General features: G+C 43.9%; 2 protein-coding genes across 4 annotated transcripts in view; one reads left to right on the top strand and one right to left on the bottom strand.

The window, feature by feature from the left end:
* LOC133118780 (MOB kinase activator 2-like) overlaps positions 1-16,207 on the top strand; it is a 41,776-nt gene extending 25,569 nt beyond the window's left edge. The window contains exons 2-5 of the mRNA XM_061229011.1: positions 12,204-12,355; positions 13,037-13,133; positions 13,299-13,423; positions 13,811-16,207. Of these exons, the coding sequence (XP_061084995.1) occupies positions 12,204-12,355; positions 13,037-13,133; positions 13,299-13,423; positions 13,811-14,130 (694 nt within the window). The 3' untranslated portion in view covers positions 14,131-16,207. The remainder of the gene's footprint in view (positions 1-12,203; positions 12,356-13,036; positions 13,134-13,298; positions 13,424-13,810) is intronic.
* Positions 16,208-18,973: 2,766 nt separating this feature from the next.
* Positions 18,974-25,302, bottom strand: part of LOC133119084 (myotubularin-related protein 5-like) — a 67,614-nt gene continuing 61,285 nt past the window's right edge. For all 3 annotated transcript variants that reach the window (XM_061229488.1, XM_061229489.1, XM_061229490.1), the window contains 8 exons: positions 24,524-24,650; positions 23,737-23,867; positions 23,193-23,426; positions 22,576-22,683; positions 21,684-21,901; positions 21,291-21,378; positions 20,625-20,756; positions 18,974-20,075 (listed from right to left, as the gene is read on the bottom strand). In XM_061229488.1, the coding sequence (XP_061085472.1) occupies positions 19,977-20,075; positions 20,625-20,756; positions 21,291-21,378; positions 21,684-21,901; positions 22,576-22,683; positions 23,193-23,426; positions 23,737-23,867; positions 24,524-24,650 (1,137 nt within the window). In that variant the 3' untranslated portion in view covers positions 18,974-19,976. The remainder of the gene's footprint in view (positions 20,076-20,624; positions 20,757-21,290; positions 21,379-21,683; positions 21,902-22,575; positions 22,684-23,192; positions 23,427-23,736; positions 23,868-24,523; positions 24,651-25,302) is intronic.

The raw sequence follows: 25,302 nt of genomic DNA, 5'->3' as shown, positions 1-25,302 counted from the left end.
CTGTTGTACATAAAAATCCCAGGAGGTCAACCGTTTCTGAGATACTCAAACCACCATTTCTGGTACCAACAATCATTCCACGTTCAAAGTCACTTAGATCACATTTCTTCCCCATTCTGACATTTGGTCTGAAAAACAGCTGAAGCTCTTGACCACGTCAGCATGCTTTTATGCATTTCATTGCTGCCACATTATTGGCTGATTTCACAAGCTGGTGTACAGGTCTACCTAATAAGTGATCAGTGAGTTGACATCCACGTTGTCCTTTTAGGGCTTTTGTTACAGTAAAATGTCCAGTGTTAATTCAATAAAATAAAGACCACCCACCATATTAAAATGTGTGGAAAATCTATTCCTACGTAAGTTTCACCACATGTAACCACCACCATGCAATTCCAATGGAGGGAAGGAGGGTGAAACTGATGTAGGATTAGATGTTATGCATTTTAAAATATGGCATGTGACCTTTTATTTTTTTTAATATTAAAAATTCTACAGGCCCTGGAGCATCAGTTAAGATAGACGTCACCATGAATACCAGTACCTACCTAGATATTTAAATAAGAAAACAATGTACCCCCCCCCCCCCCCCTCCAAATGACCTTACAAGATAAAAAAACATTACACCTTTGAATGCAAGAGTTTATAGACAAGTTTATACAGTTTAAAGCATTTTTAATCATGAACAAACTGGTTTAAGCAGGTGGTTTTAATGTTGTGGCTGATCGGTGTATGTGCTCTGTAAGAGTTTAACACTGAACATTTTACTGTTGAGGAAGAACAACTCCAATTGTAAATGTCTTTTGTATCAAAATCATGTAATATATTCATATTTATTCACATATTACTGATTATAAAAGTACATGACAAAAATGTCCATTTGAAGCAACAAAAGTGCAGTTGGTATAATATACAGTATAATATTAGTGTATATTCTCATCTTTGGATCTGCAGTTCATAATAAATAATGTTCAAAGGAAGTAGCCAAAGTAATTTTGAGTACTTTATGTAGAGTTTTGTCAGTAGCAAACAAATGGGATTGCACGGCATCAGTAAAGCTGCATTGTAGCACCATGGTTACGTGTGGCGTTTAGGCTTGGAATGAAAAGTTATTGTAAATGATCCACAGAAGTGTTTTCAGAAGTTCCATATTCCAAGTTCCATATTACAGCCCTAACTTCCCCCTTATGGTGGACATTTTGTCTTTTGCATATCCATAACTGTACTGTACATTATCATCAACAGCATTTTTTTTTTTTTTTTAAACCTAATTTTTTGACATGGCTAGAATGTTTGACTAGTGTCACTCTTGTCTTTCATCAAGGTGTCTTTCGACATGTGCAACAGGAGCATTGGGCACTGGCTTTTATGAATGGTCTCATTTAATTCAGTGGTTCTTAACCCTGGCCCTGTGGTATATCTCTGCTGCCGTTTGTTCCAGCCAGTCTCTAGCACAGTATATTTTGGAGAAGATTGTGTCATCTTGTGCTGAAACAGGGTTGGAAGCAGTGGAGGTTCACCTCATTAACACAAACATCAACATTTTAAAATGGACAAAACTTTGTTTGGTAACTGAGAGGGCAAGTATGTACAGACATTTTATTGTGACCAAATACACACAGGCATTTTTGTAATTGATGTGATGTGACCAATTACATACGCGCTAGAATGTGCAATGTGCACATTTAGGTTTTTGCAGTATTTAGCCAGCAGAGGGCACCCAGGTTCATGTAATAAATTAGTGTCATCTTGGTTTAAAGTTCAAAGGTACAATAGGTAAGATTTTAATGTGTTAAAACATTGTTACAAGACCATTATAAAACCCTTCCTATCATTGAAAAAGACTCACTGACATGTTGACTCACATTCTGCCTGTGTTTATAGTCCTGAAATTTGGGTCTCAAAATATGCAGTTGATGGGCCGACACCAAAACATTGTAGAACTGCACAATAATTCAAGCTCATTGGTTAAAAATGGGTTGTAATTGCCACAGCCAATGGCGTTTCAACATCAGCCCGTTCACAGAGAAGGGGGAGGGATAAACAGTGTTTGGGGTGGTTTGGTTTGGGGTGTTTGTTGCTGCAATTCCTCTCTTGGCTGTTAGATGTCCGAAATGACCTATTGTACCTTTAACCCAATATAACCATAAAAACTTGTGACCTCTGCTGGTGAAATACTAGAATAATATAATTCAAGTGTGTAATTAGTCCCAATACAAATGCTACACACTCACCCTCTCAGTCACCAACCAAAGTTTTGTCCGTTTTAAAACGTTGATGTTAGTGTTAATGACTCTAGTCGACATTGCAGCACGTTTAATTCATTCTGTTTCCCACAAATAACAGATGAAGAGATTGGACATGTCAGAAAGGCAGCATACTGTACAAAACGGTGTGTTTAAATCAGCGCTACTCAACTCCACGTCCTGTGGGCCGCAGTGTCTGCAGGCATTTGCATCAACCTTGCACTACACCACCTGATTTCACAAATTAGCTTATCTGAACCACGTAGGTAAAATAATTACTTAAATCAAGTGGTGTCGCACACGGTATGAGCAAATGCCTGCAATCACTGCAGCCTGCAGTAGATGGAGTTCAGTAGCATTGTTCTGGAGACTGTTGTGCATAAAAATCCCAGGAGATCAACCATTTCTGAGAAACTCAAACCACAATTTCTGGTACCAACAATCATTCCACGGTCAAAGTCACCGAGATCACATTTCTTCCCCATTCTGACATTTGGTCTGAAAAACAGCTGAAGCTCTTGACCATGTCAGCATGCTTTTATGCATTTCATTGCTGCCACATTATTGGCTGATTTCACAAGCTGGTGTACAGGTCTACCTAATAAGTGATCAGTGAGTTGACATCCACGTTGTCCTTTCAGGGCTTTTGTTACAGTAAAATGTCCAGTGTTAATTCAATAAAATAAAGACCACCCACCATATTAAAATGTGTGGAAAATCTATTCCTACATAAGTTTCACCACATGTAACCACCACCATGTAATTCCAATGGAGGGAAGGAGGGTGAAACTGATGTAGGATTAGATGTTATGCATTTTTAAATATGGCATGTGACCTTTTATTTTTTTAAATATTAAAAATTCTACAGGCCCTGGAGCATCAGTCAAGATAGACGTCACCATGAATACCAGTACCTACCTAGATATTTAAATAAGAAAACAATGTACCCCCCCCCCCTCCAAATGACCTTACAAGATTAAAAAAAGTACACCTTTGAATGCAATAGTTTATAGACAAGTTTATACAATTGAAAGCATTTTTAATCATGAACAAACTGGTTTAAGCAGGTGGTTTTAATGTTGTGGCTGATCGGTGTATGCGCTCTGTAAGAGTTTAACACTGAACATTTTACTGTCACGGAAGAACAACTCCAATTGTAAATGTCTTTTGTATCAAAATCATGTAATATATTCATATTTATTCACATATTACTGTTTATAAAAGTACATTACAGAAATGTCCATGAGAAGCAACAAAAGTGCAGTTGGTATAATATACAGTATAATATTAGTGTATATTCTCATCTTTGGATCTGCAGTTCATAATAAATAATGTTCAAAGGAAGTAGCCAAAGTAATTTTGAGTACTTTATGTCGAGTTTTTTCAGTAGCAAACAAATGGAATTGCACGGCATCAGTAAAGCTGCATTGTAGCACCATGGTTACGTGTGGCATTTAGGCTTGGAATGAAAAGTTATTGTTAAATGATCCACAGAAGTGTTTTCAGAAGTTCCATATTCCAAGTTCCATATTACAGCCCTAACTTCCCCCTTATGGTGGACATTTTGTCTTTTGCATATCCATAACTGTACTGTACATTATCATCAACAGCATTTTTTTTTTTGAAACCTAATTTTTTGACATGGCTAGAATGTTTGACTCGTATCACTCTTGTCTTTCATCAAGGTGTCTTTCGACATGTGCAACAGGAGCATTGGGCACTGGCTTTTATGAATGGTCTCATTTAATTCAGTGGTTCTTAACCCTGGCCCTGTGGTATATCTCTGCTGCCGTTTGTTCCAGCCAGTCTCTAGCACAGTATATTTTGGAGAAGATTGTGTCATCTTGTGCTGAAACAGGGTTGGAAGCAGTGGAGGTTCACCTCATTAACACAAACATCAACATTTTAAAATGGACAAAACTTTGTTTGGTAACTGAGAGGGCAAGTATGTACAGACATTTTATTGTGACCAAATACACACAGGCATTTTTGTAATTGAGGTGATGTGACCAATTACATACGCGCTAGAATGTGCAATGTGCACATTTAGGTTTTTGCAGTATTTAGCCAGCAGAGGGCACCCAGGTTCATGTAATAAATTAGTGTCATCTTGGTTTAAAGTTCAAAGGTACAATAGGTAAGATTTTAATGTGTTAAAACATTGTTACAAGACCATTGTAAATCCCTTCCTATCATTGAAAAAGACTCACTGACATGTTGACTCACATTCTGCCTGTGTTTATAGTCCTGAAATTCGGGTTTCAAAATATGCAGTTGATGGACCGACACCGAAACATTGTAGAACTGCACAATAATTCAAGCTCATTGGTTAAAAATTGGTTGCAATTGCCACAGCCAACGGCGTTTCAACTTCAGCGTGTTCACAGAGAAGAGGAAGGGATAAACAGTGTTGTGGTTTGGGGTGTTTGTTGCTGTAATTCCTCTCTTGGCTGTTAGATGTCCGAAATGACCTATTGTACCTTTAACCCAATATAACCATAAACACTTGTGACCTCTGCTGGTGAAATACTAGAATAATATAATTCAAGTGTGTAATTAGTCCCAATACAAATCCTACACACTCACCCTCTCAGTCACCAACCAAAGTTTTGTCCGTTTTAAAACGTTGATGTTAGTGTTAATGACTCTAAGTCGACATTGCAGAACATTTAATTCATTCTGTTTCCCACAAATAACAGATGAAGAGATTGGACATGTCAGAAAGGCAGCATACTGTACAAAACGGTGTGTTTAAATCAGCGCTACTCAACTCTACGTCCTGCAGGCTGCAGTGTCTGCAGGCATTTGCATCAACCTTGCACTACACCACCCGATTTCACAAATTAGCTTATCCGAACCACGCAGGTAAAATAATTACTTAAATCAAGTGGTGTCGCACACGGTACAAGCAAATGCCTGCAGACACTGCAGCCTGCAGTACATGGAGTTCAGTAGCATTGTTCTGGAGACTGTTGTGCATAAAAATCCCAGGAGATCAACCATTTCTGAGATACTCAAACCACCATTTCAGGTACCAACAATCATTCCACGGTCAAAGTCACTTCGATCACATTTCTTCCCCATTCTGACATTTGGTCTGAAAAACAGCTGAAGCTCTTGACCACGTCAGCATGCTTTTATGCATTTCATTGCTGCCACATTATTGGCTGATTTCACAAGCTGGTGTACAGGTTTACCTAATAAGTGATCAGTGAGTTGACATCCACGTTGTCCTTTTAGGGCTTTTGTTACAGTAAAATGTCCAGTGTTAATTCAATAAAATAAAGACCACCCACCATATTAAAATGTGTGGAAAATCTATTCCTACGTAAGTTCACCACATGTAACCACCACCATGTAATTACAATGGAGGGAAGGAGGGTGAAACTGATGTAGGATTAGATGTTATGCATTTTAAAATATGGCATGTGACCTTTTATTTTTTTTAATATTAAAAATTCTACAGGCCCTGGAGCATCAGTTAAGATAGACGTCACCATGAATACCAGTACCTACCTAGATATTTAAATAAGAAAACAATGTACCCCCCCCCCCTCCAAATGACCTTACAAGATTAAAAATATTACACCTTTGAATGCAAGAGTTTATAGACAAGTTTATACAGTTTAAAGCATTTTTAATCATGAACAAACTGGTTTAAGCAGGTGGTTTTAATGTTGTGGCTGATCGGTGTATGTGCTCTGTAAGAGTTTAACACTGAACATTTTACTGTTGAGGAAGAACAACTCCAATTGTAAATGTTTTTTGTATCAAAATCATGTAATATATTCATATTTATTCACATATTACTGATTATAAAAGTACATTACAAAAATGTCCATTTGAAGCAACAAAAGTGCAGTTGGTATAATATACAGTATAATATTAGTGTATATTCTCATCTTTGGATCTGCAGTTCATAATAAATAATGTTCAAAGGAAGTAGCCAAAGTAATTTTGAGTACTTTATGTCGAGTTTTTTCAGTAGCAAACAAATGGGATTGCACGGCATCAGTAAAGCTGCATTGTAGCACCATGGTTACGTGTGGCGTTTAGGCTTGGAATGAAAAGTTATTGTAAATGATCCACAGAAGTGTTTTCAGAAGTTCCATATTCCAAGTTCCATATTACAGCCCTAACATCCCCCTTATGGTGGACATTTTGTCTTTTGCATATCCATAACTGTACTGTACATTATCATCAACAGCATTTTTTTTTTTTTGAAACCTAATTTTTTGACATGGCTAGAATGTTTGACTCGTATCACTCTTGTCTTTCATCAAGGTGTCTTTCGACATGTGCAACAGGAGCATTGGGCACTGGCTTTTATGAATGGTCTCATTTAATTCAGTGGTTCTTAACCCTGGCCCTGTGGTATATCTCTGCTGCCGTTTGTTCCAGCCAGTCTCTAGCACAGTATATTTTGGAGAAGATTGTGTCATCTTGTGCTGAAACAGGGTTGGAAGCAGTGGAGGTTCACCTCATTAACACAAACATCAACCTTTTAAAATGGACAAAACTTTGTTTGGTAACTGAGAGGGCAAGTATGTACAGACATTTTATTGTGACCAAATACACACAGGCATTTTTGTAATTGATGTGATGTGACCAATTACATACGCGCTAGAATGTGCAATGTGCACATTTAGGTTTTTGCAGTATTTAGCCAGCAGAGGGCACCCAGGTTCATGTAATAAATTAGTGTTGTCTTGGATTAACGTTCAAAGGTACAATAGGTAAGATTTTAATGTGTTAAAACATTGTTACAAGACCATTGTAAATCCCTTCCTATCATTGAAAAAGACTCACTGACATGTTGACTTACATTCTGCCAATGTTTATAGTCCTTAAATTCGGGTTTCAAAATATTCAGTTGATGGGCCGGCAATCTGTACCAAAACATTGTATAACTGTACAATAATTCAAGCTCATTCGGTTAAAAATTGGTTGCAATTGCCACAGCCAACGGCGTTTCAACTTCAGCGTGTTCACAGAGAAGAGGGAGGGATAAACAGTGTTGTGGTTTGGGGTGTTTGTTGCTGTAATTCCTCTCTTGGCTGTTAGATGTCCGAAATGACCTATTGTACCTTTAACCCAATATAACCATAAACTCTTGTGACCTCTGCTGGTGAAATAGTAGAATAATATAATTCAAGTGTGCAATTATGGTCGGCATTAATATAGCGCCTTTATCCAAAGCGCTGTACAATTGATGCTTCTCATTCACCCATTCATACACACACTCACACAGCGACGGTGACTGGCTGCCATGCAAGGCACCGACTAGCTCGTCAGGAGCTTTTTGGGGTTAGGTGTCTTGCTCAGGGACACTTCGACACAGCCCAGAGGGGGATCGAACCGGCAACCCTCCAACTGCCAGATGACCGCTCTTACTGCCTGAGCCATGTCACCCCATAATTAGTCCCAATACAAATGCTACACACTCACCCTCTCAGTCACCAACCAAAGTTTTGTCCGTTTTTAAAACGTTGACGTTAGTATTAATGAGACAGTGTCCAACGTGTTTTAGCACAAGATTACAGAATTTTCTCCAACATACACTGTGTGAGAGACTGGCTGGAACAGGGAGCAGGGCTGAGAACCCCTTGATACCTTGGATCCTTGAACGTCTTTTGAGTTTCCCAGTTTTTTTAGGATACGAACACTTAAACCGGTACCGGAACACTTAAATACGGTAGTTCAAATATATTTGATACATGGTTTCCTCTCACGAACACAAGAGACAGAAGGCAGCAGAGAGCAGGGCTGAGAACCCCTTGATACTTTGGATCCTTGATCATGTCAAGCCACTCGGCCAACAAATGTGTTCCATCAGCTACAATTTACAGCTGAAACTAGTCCCACTCCCCAATAGAGATCCATTCAAATGCAAAGAGTATTTAGTATTGCTTGGAGGACAACCTGAAAATAAGATATTGAGACAGAAATCATGGCATGCAAAGGATATGCAACCAAATGTATAATTACATTTTTCATTGACATCGTTAATTTATCAAAAAAAAATACCCTTTAATAAAAAGCGCCGAGTCTGCACCCTGACCATGTGTCAATTGTGAGATTACAGAGAAAATACATCTGAAAATGAGAAAGCAGAAGGGCTTTTGAGCAGAGGTGTACTTGGGACACAGTTACTGCACAGCCACTTGGCTTTCTCTAATGACAAATGTAATATAATGTAATGAATCTGTAGACACCTGCTCACTGCTCTAAGTCGACGTTGCAGCACGTTTAATTAAATTAATTCTGTTTCCCACAAATAACAGATGAAGAGATTGGACATGTCAGAAAGGCAGCATATTGTACAAAACCGTGTGTTTAAATCAGATTAGACTAAGCAGGAGACAATCCTCCCCTGGAGCAATGCAGGGTTAAGGGCCTTGCTCAAGGGCCCAACGGTTCTTGCGAATTATTGTGGCTACACCAGGATTAGAACCACCGACCTTGGGTGTCCCAGTCATTTACCTTAACCACTATGCTACAGGCCGCCCCACACAACTCCACGTCCTGCGGGCCGCAGTGTCTGCAGGCATTTGCATCAACCTTGCGCTACACCACCTGATTTCACAAATTAGCTTATCTGAACCACGCAGGTAAAATAATTACTTAAATCAAGTGGTGTAGCACACGCGGTAGGAGCAAATCACACCAAATGTCATTTTGTCAATATTTGTTTAAATCCCATGTCCCTGGACAGGTAACATTAAAATGTAGATGATTGATTTACCTACCCCTCAGTCACACAATCATTACATGCTTGCACTGTTGTTATATAAAATCTGGAGTAAACAGTAACATCTGTTGTGTAATTCTATTAATCCTGGCCTCCTAATAATTAGTTATTTAGCTGATTATTTTTATCCAAAGCGACTTACAGTTGATTAGACTAAGCAGGAGACAATCCCGCCTGGAGCAATGTGAAGGGTCTTCCTCAAGGGTCCAACGGCTGTGCAGATATTATCGCGGCTACACCGGGGCTTGAACCACCAACCTTCCGGGTCAAAGTCATGCACCTAATATTTCGTAAGCAAAAAAAAAAACCCAAATACAATGCTTCATATCCCAGTGGTGGGGGAGTAAATACACTGCACAAATACACAAAGTGACAAAGTTGAATAAAATCATTTTTATTCATTAAAAAACCTACCTGTTGTGCAACCTCGCTGTGGCTTGTCCAGTATCCCACCGAAGCGTCCGTCTGAGTTCAAAGTTAACGTTAGAGGGTAAATACATTGTATTCCATGTACTCTTATCCCTACAATACTATATACATCAATCAATCCTGTATAAAACAGGCACGTTTAGCCTAAATAGCTGAGGTATGGGCTGAAGTAACTGGCACAAACATAACTATACAGTCAAGCTCCAATGCTAAAGATGATATTTTTCTTTAAAAGCCCAAACCCAAGTTTGAATATGAGGAAAGCCCAACTTGAGTTCCAGAGACTTACATTTAAGAAATAAACGCATTATCCTAGAGTATATCCAAGTAAGTATCCGTAATAGTGTTCAAAATCAATTACTAAATCAAACTTATGGGAAATATGACGCTCCAGCAGTCACTCCGTCGTTTCTGAGCGCGCGTGCAGGCTGCGCGTCCTTGGCGTCCTTTGAGTTCCCCAGTTTTTTTAGGATACGAAAACTTAAACCATCGATTTTAACTAATATATACACACAATTTAGAAAAAATACGATATATACTTCCAAATGTACACGTTTTCCTCTCACAAACACAGTACATGTATCGTATATAAGCGATTAACCTTTAATTTTACGCGGTGACGAATTTACCGTTTACCAACATTTAGCAACTGTAGCCAAAATACCTAGACGACGTACCGAATATGGTACAAACAATATTGTCAAATGTTATACGGTAGTTTTTCTTTAAAAGCCCAAACCCACGTTTGAATATGAGGAAAGCCCAACTTGAGTTCCAGAGACTTACATTTACGAATTAAACGCATTATCCTAGAGTATATCCAAGTAAGTATCCGTAATACTGTTCAAAATCAATTACTAAATCAAACTTATGGCACAGTATGACGCTCCAGCAGTCACTCAGTCGTTTCTGAGCGCGCGTGCAGGCTGCAAGTCCTTGGCGTCCTTTGAGTTTCCCAGTTTTTTTAGGATACGAAAACTTAAACCATCGATTTTAACTAATATATACACACAATTTAGAAAAAATACGATATATACTTCCAAATTTACACGTTTTCCTCTCACAAACACAGTACATATGTCGTATATAAGCGATTAACCTTTAATTTTACGCGGTGACGAATTTACCGTTTACCAACATTTAGCAACTGTAGCCAAAATACCTAGACGATGTACCGAATATGGTACAAACAATATAGTCAAATGTTATACGGTAGTTCAAATATATTTGATACATGGTTTCCTCTCACGAACACAATACATCGTTTATCAACGATTACATTCGTATACAAGACATTAACAAATTGTGTTAGAGATAACGCTTGTTAGCCCACTAGCCAACATTTAGTATCTGTCGCCAAAATGATACATTTCGACTGAAAAATACATATAGGCTATTCGGTACCGATAACTATACAGTTAAATGTTACAGCCGTTTAATAAAATAAACTTTATCTAAAAAAAAAACTTACTTGGAATAAGGAACGCCGAGTTCGGTTCCTCTGCCCGTTCGTCTTGAGAAAAGCGTTCTTTCAATTAATTAATTGAATTAATAAATACATTTAAATTAATTTCACGATAAAATGCCACTATCTTCGAGAAGGTAAAGTACTAACTCGGTAAAAGATAACAGAAGTGACTCAAATACAAAATTAGCTTACATAAATCGAACAACAAGTTTGGGAAGCCGATATGGCAGGACGCGAGGCTCTTACAAGCGCGTAAAACTGTGCCTCGCGCCACAAAAGTCACTTTGAGGATGCATAATTGTAGCTCGAGGTGATTGCTTATAGTCAAAAAAAATTTAAACTTTCAAAAGCGTTAAAAAAATCCGAGCATCTCAGCTTCAAACTGCACTCTTAGTAGCCAAGACTATGGGTCCACTGGCCAGGATATGCGCGTAAAAGCGAAAATTTGGGATTTCAACCAAGAACACCTGTGTTCATTGCATATTGTATGGACCACCTTCGTTAATTATATGCGGAGCCTATCAGATGGAGTGCACATTCACTGATTTGCACGTTCGAGTTGTTCATATTATAGTTCATATTAGAAATATTGGAAATATGAACTGTACATTGTTTCAAACTCACAATTTAAACTCACAATTTATGTGAAGCCGAAGGCAAATTTCCACAATTGTGGACAATAAAGATTATTATTATTATTAATATGGATTTACGCAAAGCAACCATTTTCTGAGTCACCACCTGTTGTAACAGTGTAACCAACAAATTATTTGTAATGTTTTTTCTGTGAGTATGAAGCTTGCAAATGTCTATATTTATATCAGTGTATTGGCCAGACAGCCGCCATCCAACATGCCTGTATTTGTCTGCATGCATCTGATTCACATTACATGTAGCTGAAACATTAATTTAAGACCATAAACTGCATTGAACAGGGAGCTCAATTTCAGACAGGTGACCATGGACTCAAGACTCACTAACCTCGGTCTCCATTTCTTCACTTGTAATTATAATTTCCAGGAGTTGCTTTGTGTTCTTATAAAGTGTTTCACTACAATTATTTTTTTTATAATATATTATATAATTCAATGTACAATAGAAAATCCCTTAGTTCGTTGAATGCAAAATCTGACAATCCAATTACTTTTGGAAAACTATCAAGTTAAAAAAGTTGTGATCATTTTGTCTCAACCCATTTGATCAGAACTCACATAGGCTGTATAATATTGTTATCATACAGGCAAGCAACCATACACAAGAGGGCTGTGGGACCCAACTGACTTACATTTTCGTCAATGTACTTCTCCAGAAAGAACAACAACACGCAGGCAGCGCCCTCCTTGGAGGAAAGGCCGTACCTCACGCAAGGATACGTGTCCGCGCGCATCGCCGAGATCGACGTCGACATGCTAACCGCGCTTCCCGTCGGCTTCGACAAGGCCGAGTGGGTGGCCAGCCACAGTGAGTAACGCCCTGGTCGGCAGAAATCACGGACACAAGTTACCATTCCGGGTCCAATGATGTGTCAAAAAGAGCAGAAAATGTGAAGAATTGGTCTCATAGACTTCATTTACCGCACTCCAAAATTCAAGTTTTAATCCAACGACAATGCTGATGTATCGGCCAAAACATTGCAGTTGGATTAAAATGTTTAATTGGGAGCATTAACATTAAGTGTGCAAGTCTTATTCATAATACCATACCATGGCCCCCTATATTGTACAGTACCTTCAAGTTAGTCTGCCCTCTTCTTGATTTAATAAGTCCAAATTGATAAGACGCGATAATGTATTGTGGATTGAATCCACAAGCTTTAAAATGAGCTGGAACTCAGTGTGTTCTCAGTGATAAAACAGCGCTAGGCTTTGAATCACAGCATTTGACTAAAAGAGTGCATCTTGGCTGGTTCAAGAAAAGTTGGAGTCGTGTTTATCTGGAAGCGCCATGAGTGTGTAAGATATTCAGTAAATATGACACCTAAAAGGAATGTAAAATATTACAGTGTAGTAATGTCAAATATTGCTGAAGTATTATATATAATATGATATACATATGATCCTCTCCATCATCTGCGTGTAAGAGTTTACTGGATTGTGTGAGTTTAGGGAACTGTATAATTTATTTCTGTGTCATTTATTTCAGCTGTTGCTTTCTTCAAGCACATCAACCTGCTCTCCAGTGCCCTGTCGGACTTCTGCACCACTGGGACCTGTCCCACCATCACGGGCCCTGACGGCATGTGAGAGTTCCTCATCCACCCCCCTCAAACTCACCGTCCCCCTTGCCCAGCAAAAACAACAACAAAAATATTTATGGACTGCACTCTACGTGACTCGTTTTGAAAACTTGATCTTGTATTGCGATAGTTTGACGGTGATTTTTTTTTTGGTTGTAATTTCTGTAGGACATACTACTGGACCGACGAGCAGGGGAAGAAGCTGAAGTGCTCGGGCCCACTTTACACAGACTACGCCATGTCTTACATCCAGGAGCTGCTGTCCGATGAGGACGTGTTCCCCACCAAAGCAGGTGGGTTATCAGGGCGCCCGGGCCTGTGAGACGTGATGAAACCAATGAGATGCGACGTGAAATGGAAAGTTTAATAAATGTCTTTGAAATGAACAGAGCAACGCTGTATTATTTGCTCAGCTCAGACCCACATCCAGGGAACTGCTGAGTAGACAATATATCCGCTTACCTGCAATTATCAAAAATAATTTAGGCAGCTCACAACTCTAACCTCCGAAGATGCAAACGTGTGCGCATACGATGTACCAAAGTGCGATTCTATGTGACGGTACATAGTCAGCAGAACTTCTGTTGAAGAAAATACTACGAGTACTACTACTACTACTACTACTACTACTACTTAATAATAATAACAATAATAGTAATAATAATGATCTTCATCCCCAGGCTCGCCCTTCCCAAACGGGTTTGTGTTCCTCGTGCAGAGGATCTTCCTGTACCTGTTCCACACCCTGGCGCACCTGTACTGGGCGCACTTCCGGGACGTGGCGCGCGTGGGCATGCACCCGCACCTCAACACGCTGTTCGCCCACCTGGTCACCTTCGGCCGGGAGTTCCAGCTGCTGGAGCCGTCCGACACCACCCCGATGGAGGACCTCATCGCCGTCCTGCACCCCCGCCCCGCCCCCGCGGCTACGGACCGCGCGGGCACCGCCACGGACACCCCGTGGGAGGAGGGGGGTCTGACAGAGCACGCCCTCCCATGACCGAAGCGGACGGACTGTCAAAAGGACGTTTTGATATTTTCCTCAGCTACGACACAAGACGCTGCTCAGTAGAGTCAATGGCGTGGATTCAGCGCACTGTTCTCGAGGGCAGCGATTTTCAAACCAGGTCCCTCTATGTCACATTAAGCCACATTATGTCAGGGATAACTTGTGCGTGCCATGAAGAATAAAGGTCCCATATTCACACTGCACTACATTGCACTACGACGTTTAAGCAATGGAATTGGAAGACTGGAAGATTGAATGAACATGCCCCGAACAGGGCTGGACACATGCCCACTTAAAACTAACCTTTTGCTAGATAATGAAGAAGTCAAAGACAAAGAAAATGTTGACGGGTCAAATCCGCATTGTATTCATGGTTTGGCTCATTTATTATTCGCAATGCTATTACGAGCCTACTGCTTGAACTGGTCAATATCTTTTTTTTTTTTCTCCTTTTCTGTTCTAAACATTGAGCTGTTATCTCAGGTTACCTTACTCCAGCAGCCTAGTTTCATCACTGACACAGATCTCTGTATAATAACGATAATTTATAATTTAGCCGACGCTTTTATCCAAAGTGACTTACAGTTGATTAGACTAAGCAGGGCCCAACGGCTGTGTGGATCTTATCAAGGCTACACCGGGGCTTGAACCACTGATCTTCTGGGTCACAGTCATGTACCTTAACCACTACACTACAGGCTGTCCCATGTCCTCAACCATCAGGAGCTGGGCCAGTCTCATACCTCCCCCTTAGCTCCATGTGGATATTTAAAATTAAGCTACTACTATATCATGCTTTTGAAAGTTTTGTCAAATTTGTTGCATTTTGTTTGTTGCATCTCAATCAAGGGCATACTGGTTTTTTATGTGCATTTTTGCAAAGTATTCCTGCTCTCAGGAATTTCTGATTTCTCTGGGTGTCACTGCTGAGACAGTGTATACACACGTGTGTGTGTGTGTGTGTGTGTGTGTGTGTGTGTGTGTGAGAGAGTGTGAGTGTGAGTGTGTTTGTGTGCTTAAGAACATAAGAATGCACACATATACAGACACACCCCTGCAGACATGCAGTATCAACATCAGAGAAATTTAAACTCAAAACATTCATTGTTTAATCCTAAAAAATAAAATAAAAAATAAAATACATTTACATGATTGACAGCACAACCCGGCTCAGGTGTTTTCTGAAGAAAAGCTATTGAATGTTGATGAGAGGTTGATGACTACAAGTTTGATCGCAGGAGCGTGGGAACCTGGGGTGGGAGACGCTGGAGCCAACCAGCGGAAGCATTCATCAGCAACTTCCACAGAACACGATGCGTCACAGAACCCGACATCACGGAGCACACCATGTCACAGAACGCAGCGTCATAGAACACAGAACACACAGTGTCAGAGAATGCGGCATCATAGAACACAGAACACACAGTGTCAGAGAACGTGGCTTCACAGAACACAGAACACACAGTGTCAGAGAACGTGAACAAATCACCCCCCCCAAGACATTATACTAATGTCCACCCGGACATGTGGTAAGGACTACTGTGTCAAAAATAAAAATAAAACAGGGAAAACAATTGGGAGTAACCTTTTAAAGAAGTAGCAGAAGTTAACGATGGCACATTGATTTCCTACTTCAAAAATAAAAGGATGCTTCAAGGAGCAAACTTGCTTTAATAAATGTCTAACACATGAAACAAAGTCAAATAAATTACTACCGCATGTTACACAAACATTTTCAACTGTACATACGAGCGATGTTTATTCAAACCGATCACAGAGCGAAAGTACTGTGCAGCGCACAGCTAAGGCGTCGGACCTCAATGCAGGGATCAGTTTGAGCCCCCCGTCCTCCCAAAGCCGAGAACAGCCAGCGCAGCGCAAGAGGGTAGCAGGGAGGATCGCCGCATACAACAGCGCCCTGATCACCTCGGAACCGTGCTGAAGAAGGCCCGTCGTTCGCCTTTCCGGCCACCGGGGGGCAGGGTTGTAGCGGCATTTCCTCAACTAACAAGGGCGACAATTGGATAAACAGGGTACAATTAAAAAAAAAAAAAAAAAAAAAAAAAAAGTTCAACAATACAAAAGGTCAGGTGCTACTCAACTCCAGGTCCTGTGGGCATTTGCTCCAGCCACCTGATTTCACAAACTACTTTACCTCCTTCAGGGTCAGGAAGTTAGCTGATTAGTGAAATCAAGTGTAGTGCATGGTTGGAGCAAATCAGAGACACTGTGGCCCTCAGGACCTGGAGTTGAGCTGCCCTGCACTGGGTTTACCATGTTTGTCCGATGCAGCAGGTAGGTGTAGTGGGGGAGCGGTTGTGCGCGTAAAAACATTTTTTGCATCTGGTGTCAAAAAGAAAATCTGACACATTTTACAGCCATTTCTCTTGAGAGTAAAAGACAAAACAAAAACGCTGCGTTGTTCTCTCTGCATGGGCTCGTCCTCAGGTATTTACCGTTACAGTTTAGAGGGGAAGACCTGACATAGCATAGGGGCTAAGGTACATGGGGCAGCCTGTAGCATAGTGGCTAAGGTACATGGGGCAGCCTGTAGCATAGTGGCTAAGGTACATGGGGCAGCTTGTAGCATAGTGGCTAAGGTACATGGGGCAGCCTGTAGCATAGTGGCTAAGGTACATGACTGGGGCAGCTTGGAGCATAGTGGCTAAGGTACATGACTGGGGCAGCCTGTAGCATAGTGGCTAAGGTACATGGGGCAGCATGTAGCATAGCGGCTAAGGTACATGACTGGGGCAGCCTGTAGCATAGTGGCTAAGGTACATGAGGCATCTTGGAACATAGTGGCTAAGGTACATGACTGGGGCAACCTGTAGCATAGTGGCTCAGGTACATGACTAGGGCAGCCTGGAACATAGTGGCTAAGGTACATGAGGCATCCTGGAACATAGTGGCTAAGGTACATGACTGGGACAGCCTGTAGCATAGTGGCTAAGGTACATGACTAGGGCAGCCTGGAACATAGTGGCTAAGGTACATGACTAGGGCAGCCTGGAACATAGTGGCTAAGGTACATGAGGCATCCTGGAACATAGTGGCTAAGGTACATGAGGCATCCTGGGACATAGTGGCTAAGGTACATGACTGGGACCTGGAAGGTTGGTGGTTCAAGGCCCGGTTTAGCCACGTTTTGATCCGCACACCTGCTGGGCCCTTGCGCTCCATGGGGGGGATTGTCCCTAGCTTAGTCTAATCAACTGTAAGTTGCTTTGGATAAGAGCTGCAGCAAAATAGGTACAACAGATCTCAGTGTGGTCTTCTGTCCCCGTAAGTGGAGCTGTGGAGAATTGTGCTCTCTCCCTTCATTCACACTCAGAGGAAAACACTAACACACAATCTGAAGAGCAGCTCTGCACAGTAAATTGCCCAAACTGCCGGAAACACTTGTTTAAACTTTTTATTTTTTATTATTCTCATGGGATTTCTGTGATAGAAGTACGGTGCTGTCATGTGAAATTAATTCGTAGGGAACTGGAAACGTGATCATGTGTTCATCGAGTATCTGCCATCATACTGATGTAGATGAGATACTCCTCATCAGGAACACACACACACACACACACACAAACGGACACAACACAGCGCTTTTGTTTCCCCAACCAAGAAAATTCTAGAACGGTCTTCACAAGCCTACCATGGCCCTGACTTCCAATTTCTGCATCTTGACAATATACAATCTCTCTCTCTCTACACAAAAAACTAAGATTGAACTCTATACAGGCAATACATCAATGTAACGGACTCTATGTGAAACACTGTTGACTGCTGTAAAACCACAGTAGTGACACAGAGGGGGCTGACTGGGGCCGGCGTCTCCATGACAACTACATCACCGTTACAACAACGTGACCGTACAAAACCATGACTGGCCACCTTGCCTCAGCTGCAGTCAAAGGTTTACCATAACAGGGTATTGTTGCTGCTTCAGAGAAAGCTTCAGTTCTTCTCCCCCCCGAGTGCTTCTTGTAAGAATCTATTTAAAAAATAAAATAAAATTCTCATAAAAAGGGGAGAGGCACTACTTAAACTGAGACGGATTTGTTTTATTTTTATGTATGTTTAACTGGCAGCGGCCATCTTGAGATTTGCCCTGGTTATTTCACCGTCCAAAGCACGGCGATCGATTGCCAGCCACAAACTGAATTTTTGTCCTTCCCTGAGGGCTGTCGCATGGTCCCTCAAGAGAAGAGGTCGCTCCAACACCCCGTCGGTCGGGAGCTGAATCGAACATTTTGGCCGTTTCAACCACAGGTGCTCCCGTCAGCTCTCAGTCAGGCAGACCGCTCCTTATCTACTGTACGTACTCCTCCCGTCATTAAGACAAACGGCGCGGTTAACAGTGTCCTCTCTTGCTAGCGGACTGCGGTAGAGTCTGACACTGTGAACTTACACACCCCCGGGACCACAACCCCCGGGACCACAACCCCATAGGCCACACCCCCATAGGCCACACCCCCATAGGCCACAACCCCACAGGCCACACCCCCATAGGCTGCAACCCCGAGACCACAACTACATGGGCCACACCCCCATAGGCCACACCCCCATAGGCCACACCCCCGAGACCACAACCCCATAGGCCACACCCCCATAGGCTGCAACCCCGAGACCACAACTACATAGGCCGCAGCCCCATAGGCTGCAACCCCATAGGCCACAGCATCCAGGCCACGCCCCCATAGGCCACGCCCCTGTCACCATACGCATCATCATTCATCCTGAGCTCTTTGCCGCTTTTCAGAACTTTTTTCCTTTTTTTTGTGCATGATTTACTTGCAAAACATATCCCCCCCCCTTTCCCCCCACATCCCTTCATTTTTAAGCATTCAATAGTGGTTTCTTTCCTCGTTAATATAATATAATAAAGAAGTATACCGATAGCTGCTTTGTAAACAATTGTCGTGCTCACTTTGTCGTCCGGTTTTTTTGGGCTCGTCATTTCAAGACGCCACTGAAGTGCAGGAGAGCGCGGCCAAATTACTTTGACAGTGTTCAAATTTTTTTATATTTGATATTTCCCCACTGTGTTTGGAGCAGACATTAAATACAGCAACGAAAACAACAATTTGCGGAAGTAAAAAAAAAAAAAAAAAAAAAAAAGGCTCATTGTGAATCCTTCATTTCTACGCATTTACCCGGCTATTCGACCTCTGCCGAGAGAAGCCAGACGAATCTGGATGGGTCGCACACGCAACCAACTCCCAGAGTGCTTGGAGTGAACGGACAGTGGCAATACAGTGGCTGTATTGTGTGTCGCTTATTTTAATAACAGAGCAGAGATTAGGGAGAAAATCTGTCCGTCCCCTAGAGCTAGAGGTGCTGGGGTCCAATCAAAAGACCCGCCCCAGGATAGCGCTGTCGCGGGAAGCTGAGGTCATGCTGACCCACGACCCCCATTCTCTCTAATGGATGGAGTCTGGAGCGTTCATGGGAGTTGTAGTCCTTCAGAAATGTAGTCCTGTTAGTGCAATGTCACTTGATGCCAGACCTTCGATTCCCAGAATGATAAAGCGTCTTGCCGTTATACCATTTTCAAGAAGATCCAGGTGATGCGTGCCACCTTTAGTTTCGGGAGAGCTGGGGCGTTACAATGATACAACACCAGCGAATGGCCTTGGGGGAAAAACACTGGAAACATTGTGATTGGACATCCATCAACTCAACGTGACCAATAAGGGGCTAGGCCCGCCCACATTCCTCCTGGTCTTCCGCCCTGGGACTCTGTGATTGGCCAGCTGAGTGGTCCATTAGAGCCCCAATGGTGTGACGCACTCCCCGCCCCCGCCCCACCATTCCCATAATGCACCTTGATGGTGAACCTAGGCATCTGACAGGCAGCTCTGAATACTGTCCATCCACAGCTGTGCGTTCTGGCTGTCCTGAGCACAGAAGTTATACACCCTCCTGGTGATCTTCAGCTGTGGGAGGGGAACGGAAAAGAACAGAATACAAGCAATAAGACCAGGGGGATTACACAATACAACTTCACAGGGGCTAGCCCAAAAATAGGAGATGGTGGAGGACACTAGGCTCAGAGAAATGTACTGTCTGACGTCTTGACGTCAGAGTAAGCAAGTGTACGGCCCTAAAAGAGCATAGCGGTATCTGCGCCGTCTTTCTGATGAGACGTTAAAACTGAGGTCCTGGCTCGCTGCGGTCATTAAAGATCCCACGGCACTCTTCGCAATGAGTTTAAATTCCCAACCGGGCTCTTTTAACCTGCCAACCTAATCATCCCCTGATTCAATTGGAAAAAACATTGTTCTCTCTCCCTCTCCACCCCAGCCGATGTGCGGTCAGCGTTACACCAACAAAGGCTGGAGATTGTTTACATTAAAAGGCAATGTAAACATGAAGCACGGACACAGCGTTCTCACTCTGACGGCGAGCAGGACAATACGAATGAAACAGAGAGCACTGCAGTCAGTCAGTCAGTGAGCTCGGTTCTGTTGTGCGGTGCGACTCACGTCAAAGAAGGCCTTTTCGTCCATGTTCTTCGGGGCCCCCATGGTCGGGTATCCCGGGGCGACGGACTCCACCTCCGCCAGGTCGATCGTGCCCTTGCAGTCCTTGTCCTGCCGGGTATCGTAGTACCTCAACTGCAGACGGAGAGAGAGAGAAAGAGGGAGAGGGAGGAGTGGAAGAGATGGAGGGAGAAAAGAGTGAGAGGTAGGAGAGAGTGACAGAGAGTGAAATACAGTAACCGGAGACATCTGCAGGAATTGAATGTCATAACTTTGATGAGGAAGACGATCAGATTCGTACCTTCCTCGACATTATAACGGTAGTTACCGGCCTGAGATATTGACCAACGACATAACTTGCAGGCTACAAATTCAGTTCCTGAGGAACTGCAGAATACCGCACTTTGTTTTCAGCAACCTGTGACTCCCACTGACGGTCAAAAAAGGCATTCTTCATCATCGCCGTCATCATCACAAGCACCATCATCCTCGTCATCATCATCATCATCATCCTCATCATAAACATCGCCTTCGCCAACTTCCTCATAATAATCCTCATCATCACCAACGTCATCATCTGAAACATCTCTTTCACCAACTCCCTGATAACAATACTTTTAATGTTCATCATAATCACCATCACCATCACCTTCCTCCCCCTGGCAGTACCTGGTGTTTTGTCTTGTCCAGCACAAACCAGCGTGGTTTCCATGGTTTCAGCAGGGCGCCCTTCTTGAACAGTATTCCCTCGAAGGACCTGGGGAGACAGAGTGGGAATTTTTCCTGGATTTGTTGAGAGACGCTGCTCACCATGCCACTGCGGTTAGTTTCAGGACAGGAGTTTTAGCCGGCCTTTCAAGTCAATGGTAACTATAAAGTAAAGCCCAACAGCTGCGTGGATCTTATTGGGGCCACACCGGGGCTTGGACCACCAACCTTCCGGATCCCAGTCATGTACCTCAGCCACTAGGCTACAGCCTGCCCCGAACAGGCATTGGGTCCTCCAGTCTCGGGTTGGGTCCCAGGCTGGGGCGCGGGGCCCACAGGGGGGGGGGTACACACCTGTTCTCGCTCTCGGTGCTGTGGAACTGGCTGTAGAGGGTGCTGGAGCTGGGCTGTCCCGTCCGGGCCCCCGCGGGGGTGGAGGAGGAGGTGGAGCTGCGCTCGGCGTCCAGCGACAGGCTGATGGAGGACCCGGCCCCGCCCTCCTGCAGGTACAGGCCCTGTGAGCGGCGCTGCGGGCTGAGGCTGGAGGAGATCAGGGAGCTGGAGAGGGAGTGCTGGAGGGGAGGAGGAGAGGAGGAGGGGAGGAGGAGAGGAGGAGAGGAGTCAGCCTTCTGCCCAGACCTGGGTCAAATGTCTTCATCGTTTTGGATTCGAATACTTCGCTTTACTGAGCATGTCTGGTGCTCTTGGTCCGCTCAGTTGCGCCAGGCAAGATCAGAAAAGTGATTGAATAGATAAGATGGGGTTCCCCCTGCAGTACAGTACAGTTCAGCACTCAGTAGCACAGCCTGGCTGGAGTTCAACACTCAGTAGCACAGCCTGGCTGGAGTTAAACATCAGTGGCACTGCCTGCCTGGCTGGAGTTCAACACTCAGTAGCACTGCCTGGCTGGGTGGGGTTCAGCACTCAGTAGCACAGCCTGGCTGGAGTTTAGCACTCAGTAGCACTGCCTGGCTGGAGTTCAGCACTCAGTAGCACTGCCTGGCTGGCTGGGTGGGGTTCAGCACTCAGTAGCACTGCCTGGCTGGGTGGGGTTCAGCACTCAGGAGCACTGCCTGGCTGGAGTTCAGCACTCAGGAGCACTGCCTGGCTGCCTGGCCAGGTGGGGTTCAGCACTCTGGAGCACTGCCTGGCTGGGTGGGGTTCAGCACTCAGGAGCACTGCCTGGCCGGGTGGGGTTCAGCACTCAGCAGCACTGCCTGGCTGCCTGGCCAGGTGGGTGTCTTACCCTGCTCCCGAGCGCGGCCTCTGTTCGATGTGTGACCTTGATCTTGTCCCAGGCGTCTCTCCACTTATCTGGCACGTGGCCAAGCTCCGTCTCCAGATCCTGGAGCTCCTGGAGGAGAGACGGCCAGACCCGCGTGTGAATGCACACACACGATAAATACATGTACGTTCAGGTTTCATTTGACAGAACTGTACGAACAACAACATAAAATAAATTAATAATAATTAGTCTGCCTGCGCCAAAGCGATGTTAAGGACTGTCACTGTCACAGAGTAAGAGGACTCACAATATCTCTTAACACGGAGCAAGGCAACCACAACAACATCAACCGACAGTGGACCAGCACAAAAAGGCTATCGGTTCGATTTAAGCAACAAAATCGCAAAAGAACCTTCCGGAAATAACCGGAAATAACCGTTAACTCTGCTGGTTGTTTTCCGGGTGGAAAGAAATCTGCACAAGAACAGCCTCGACTGTGAGCCTGCGTCACAGGCCCCATTCAGACTGGGTCATGAAACAAGGCCAGTACGATTCTGGGATGAGCTGGGCTGCACTGTGGGTTTTTCGGTTTGGCGAGAGGCGAGAGGCGAGAGGTGAGAGGTGAGAGGGGGGCGGACCTGCAGGAGCTTGGTGATGGCGTCGGGCAGGACTTTGGCGGCGCTGTCGTAGCAGGGCCACACGACGCGGCGCTGGGATTTCGGCGGGGCGGAGTCGGGCCGCTCCTCTTCCTCCGGCTGCCCCGCCCGCCCCTGCCCCAGCTCCCAGTCGTAGGAGGGGTCCTCGGACAGCGTCTCGCCCGTGTAGAAGTCCCACACCTTCAGGTTGGAGATGTTGCTGTACGGCTTCAGAACCTAACGATAATTAATAATTTGTTAATTAGCTGACCCGTATTTATCCAAAGCGACTTACATTTGATGAGACCAAGCAGGGGACAATCCTCCCTGGAGCAATGCAGGGTTAAGGGTCTTGCTCAAGGGCCCAACAGCTGTGCGCATCTTATCGTGAACCACCAACATTCTCGGTCCCAGTCATAAACCTGAGCCACTAGGCTTTTGGCTGCCTGGATATAAAGATGGGAGAAGTGGCTGCAGTGCACTCAAGTTACCACTAGATGTCGCCACAAGCACGTTTCGAGGAGTGGACACCTCAGCAGAGTCTCACCTCTCCATCCTCGGGCGCAAACATGTAGTTGAAGAAGACGGGAGTCTTCTTGTTGAGCCGGTCGATGTAGTCCCACACAGACTTGAACGCCTGCTGGTTCTTCTTCTCCCCCTTTTCCTCGTACATCACCCCTGCGAGTGAACAGAGTCACGCCTGGGTCAAACACGTGCAGACCTTAATAATAATAATAATAATAATAATAACAACAATCATTTAGCTGATGCTCTTATCTGAAGCAACTTACAGTTGATTAGATCAGGCAGGGAGCAATGTGGGGTTAAGGGTTCTGCTCAAGGACCCAACCGTGTGGATCTTATTGTGGCTACATTAAGGCTTGAACCAACACCCTTCCGGCTCCTTAGCCACTAGGCTACAGGCTGCCCCCCCACGCTGCTCTTCAGGCCTACCTGTCACTCACCTTCGACTTCATCACCTAGAAACCCCAAAATTACTCAATTATATTCCCTGAAAAATTATTGACCGTCATTTTTTCAAGGTCGTGTTGACTGAGCAGCAATGCCGAACCAGCATGTCATTGGAAAATTATCCCCTTCAAATACCTCAAATTCAAAAAAGTGTTTTATGGCTCAGTAATGATTTTATTGTCTTCCCGTGAAACCTGTTTGATTCCCATCCCCCCAAAAACAGCAGTTGGCTCATCACCGGTATCAGTGCACACCTGAGTGGCACCTGAGCGCCTGAGAGGTGTGCCTGAACCTGCTGACATTTTCCACACGTTAGGCGCTAACGAAAGTGGAAAACTCCATCACCAGAGCCGCCCTCTCACCCAGCTCGATCCTCTCGTAGTCTGAGTCCAGCAGGAAGGTCCTGAATCGGTTAGACATGTAATGGTAGGCCAGGAACTTCAGGTAGTACTGACTGAACTCAAACTCCATGGGGAACTGCAGGTGGATCTGAAGAGAGAGAGAAGGGAGGGGGGAGAGGGGGTGGGGGGGGACGGACCAATTTCAAAGTTGCACACAGGAAGCACTTCCAGATTCAGTTTTCATTTCAGTAAACATTACAGTATTTTACAGTAAAGTCTCTGCCCTGGTCCAATCACATGGCAGTGATATAACGGTGATATCATGATTACTAAGAGGAGCGGCAGACAGACAACAGAAGGCAGGGTGTAACTGCTGTTGCTGCTGTGCCAAACAGCACGTTTCAATTCAGCAAGGTGAGTAATTAAAAGGGCCTGAAGGATGATAAACTGCTTTGAATGATAAGGGATCAGTATTTATTTACACGGGGAATTAAATCTAAATGCTTTATTATATGCCAGTAAAGACTACACACACACACACCCATCCATCCATGCAAACCCGCACGTACACATACCCAGCCACTCACTCCCTCACTGACACGCACACATACACACATACAGATACTCACACACACTCACACACACACACACACACACACACACACGCAAGCACACACACACACACACACACACACACACACACACACACACACACACAAGCACACACGCAAGCACACACACACACATACACACCTGGTCCACACACACACACACACACGCACACACGCACACACACGTGG

This window comes from Conger conger, chromosome 19, assembly GCF_963514075.1.
Source record: "Conger conger chromosome 19, fConCon1.1, whole genome shotgun sequence".
Taxonomy (NCBI): domain Eukaryota; kingdom Metazoa; phylum Chordata; class Actinopteri; order Anguilliformes; family Congridae; genus Conger; species Conger conger.
Note: the sequence above shows the minus strand (reverse complement) of the source record. Positions and strands in the feature narration are given on the sequence as shown.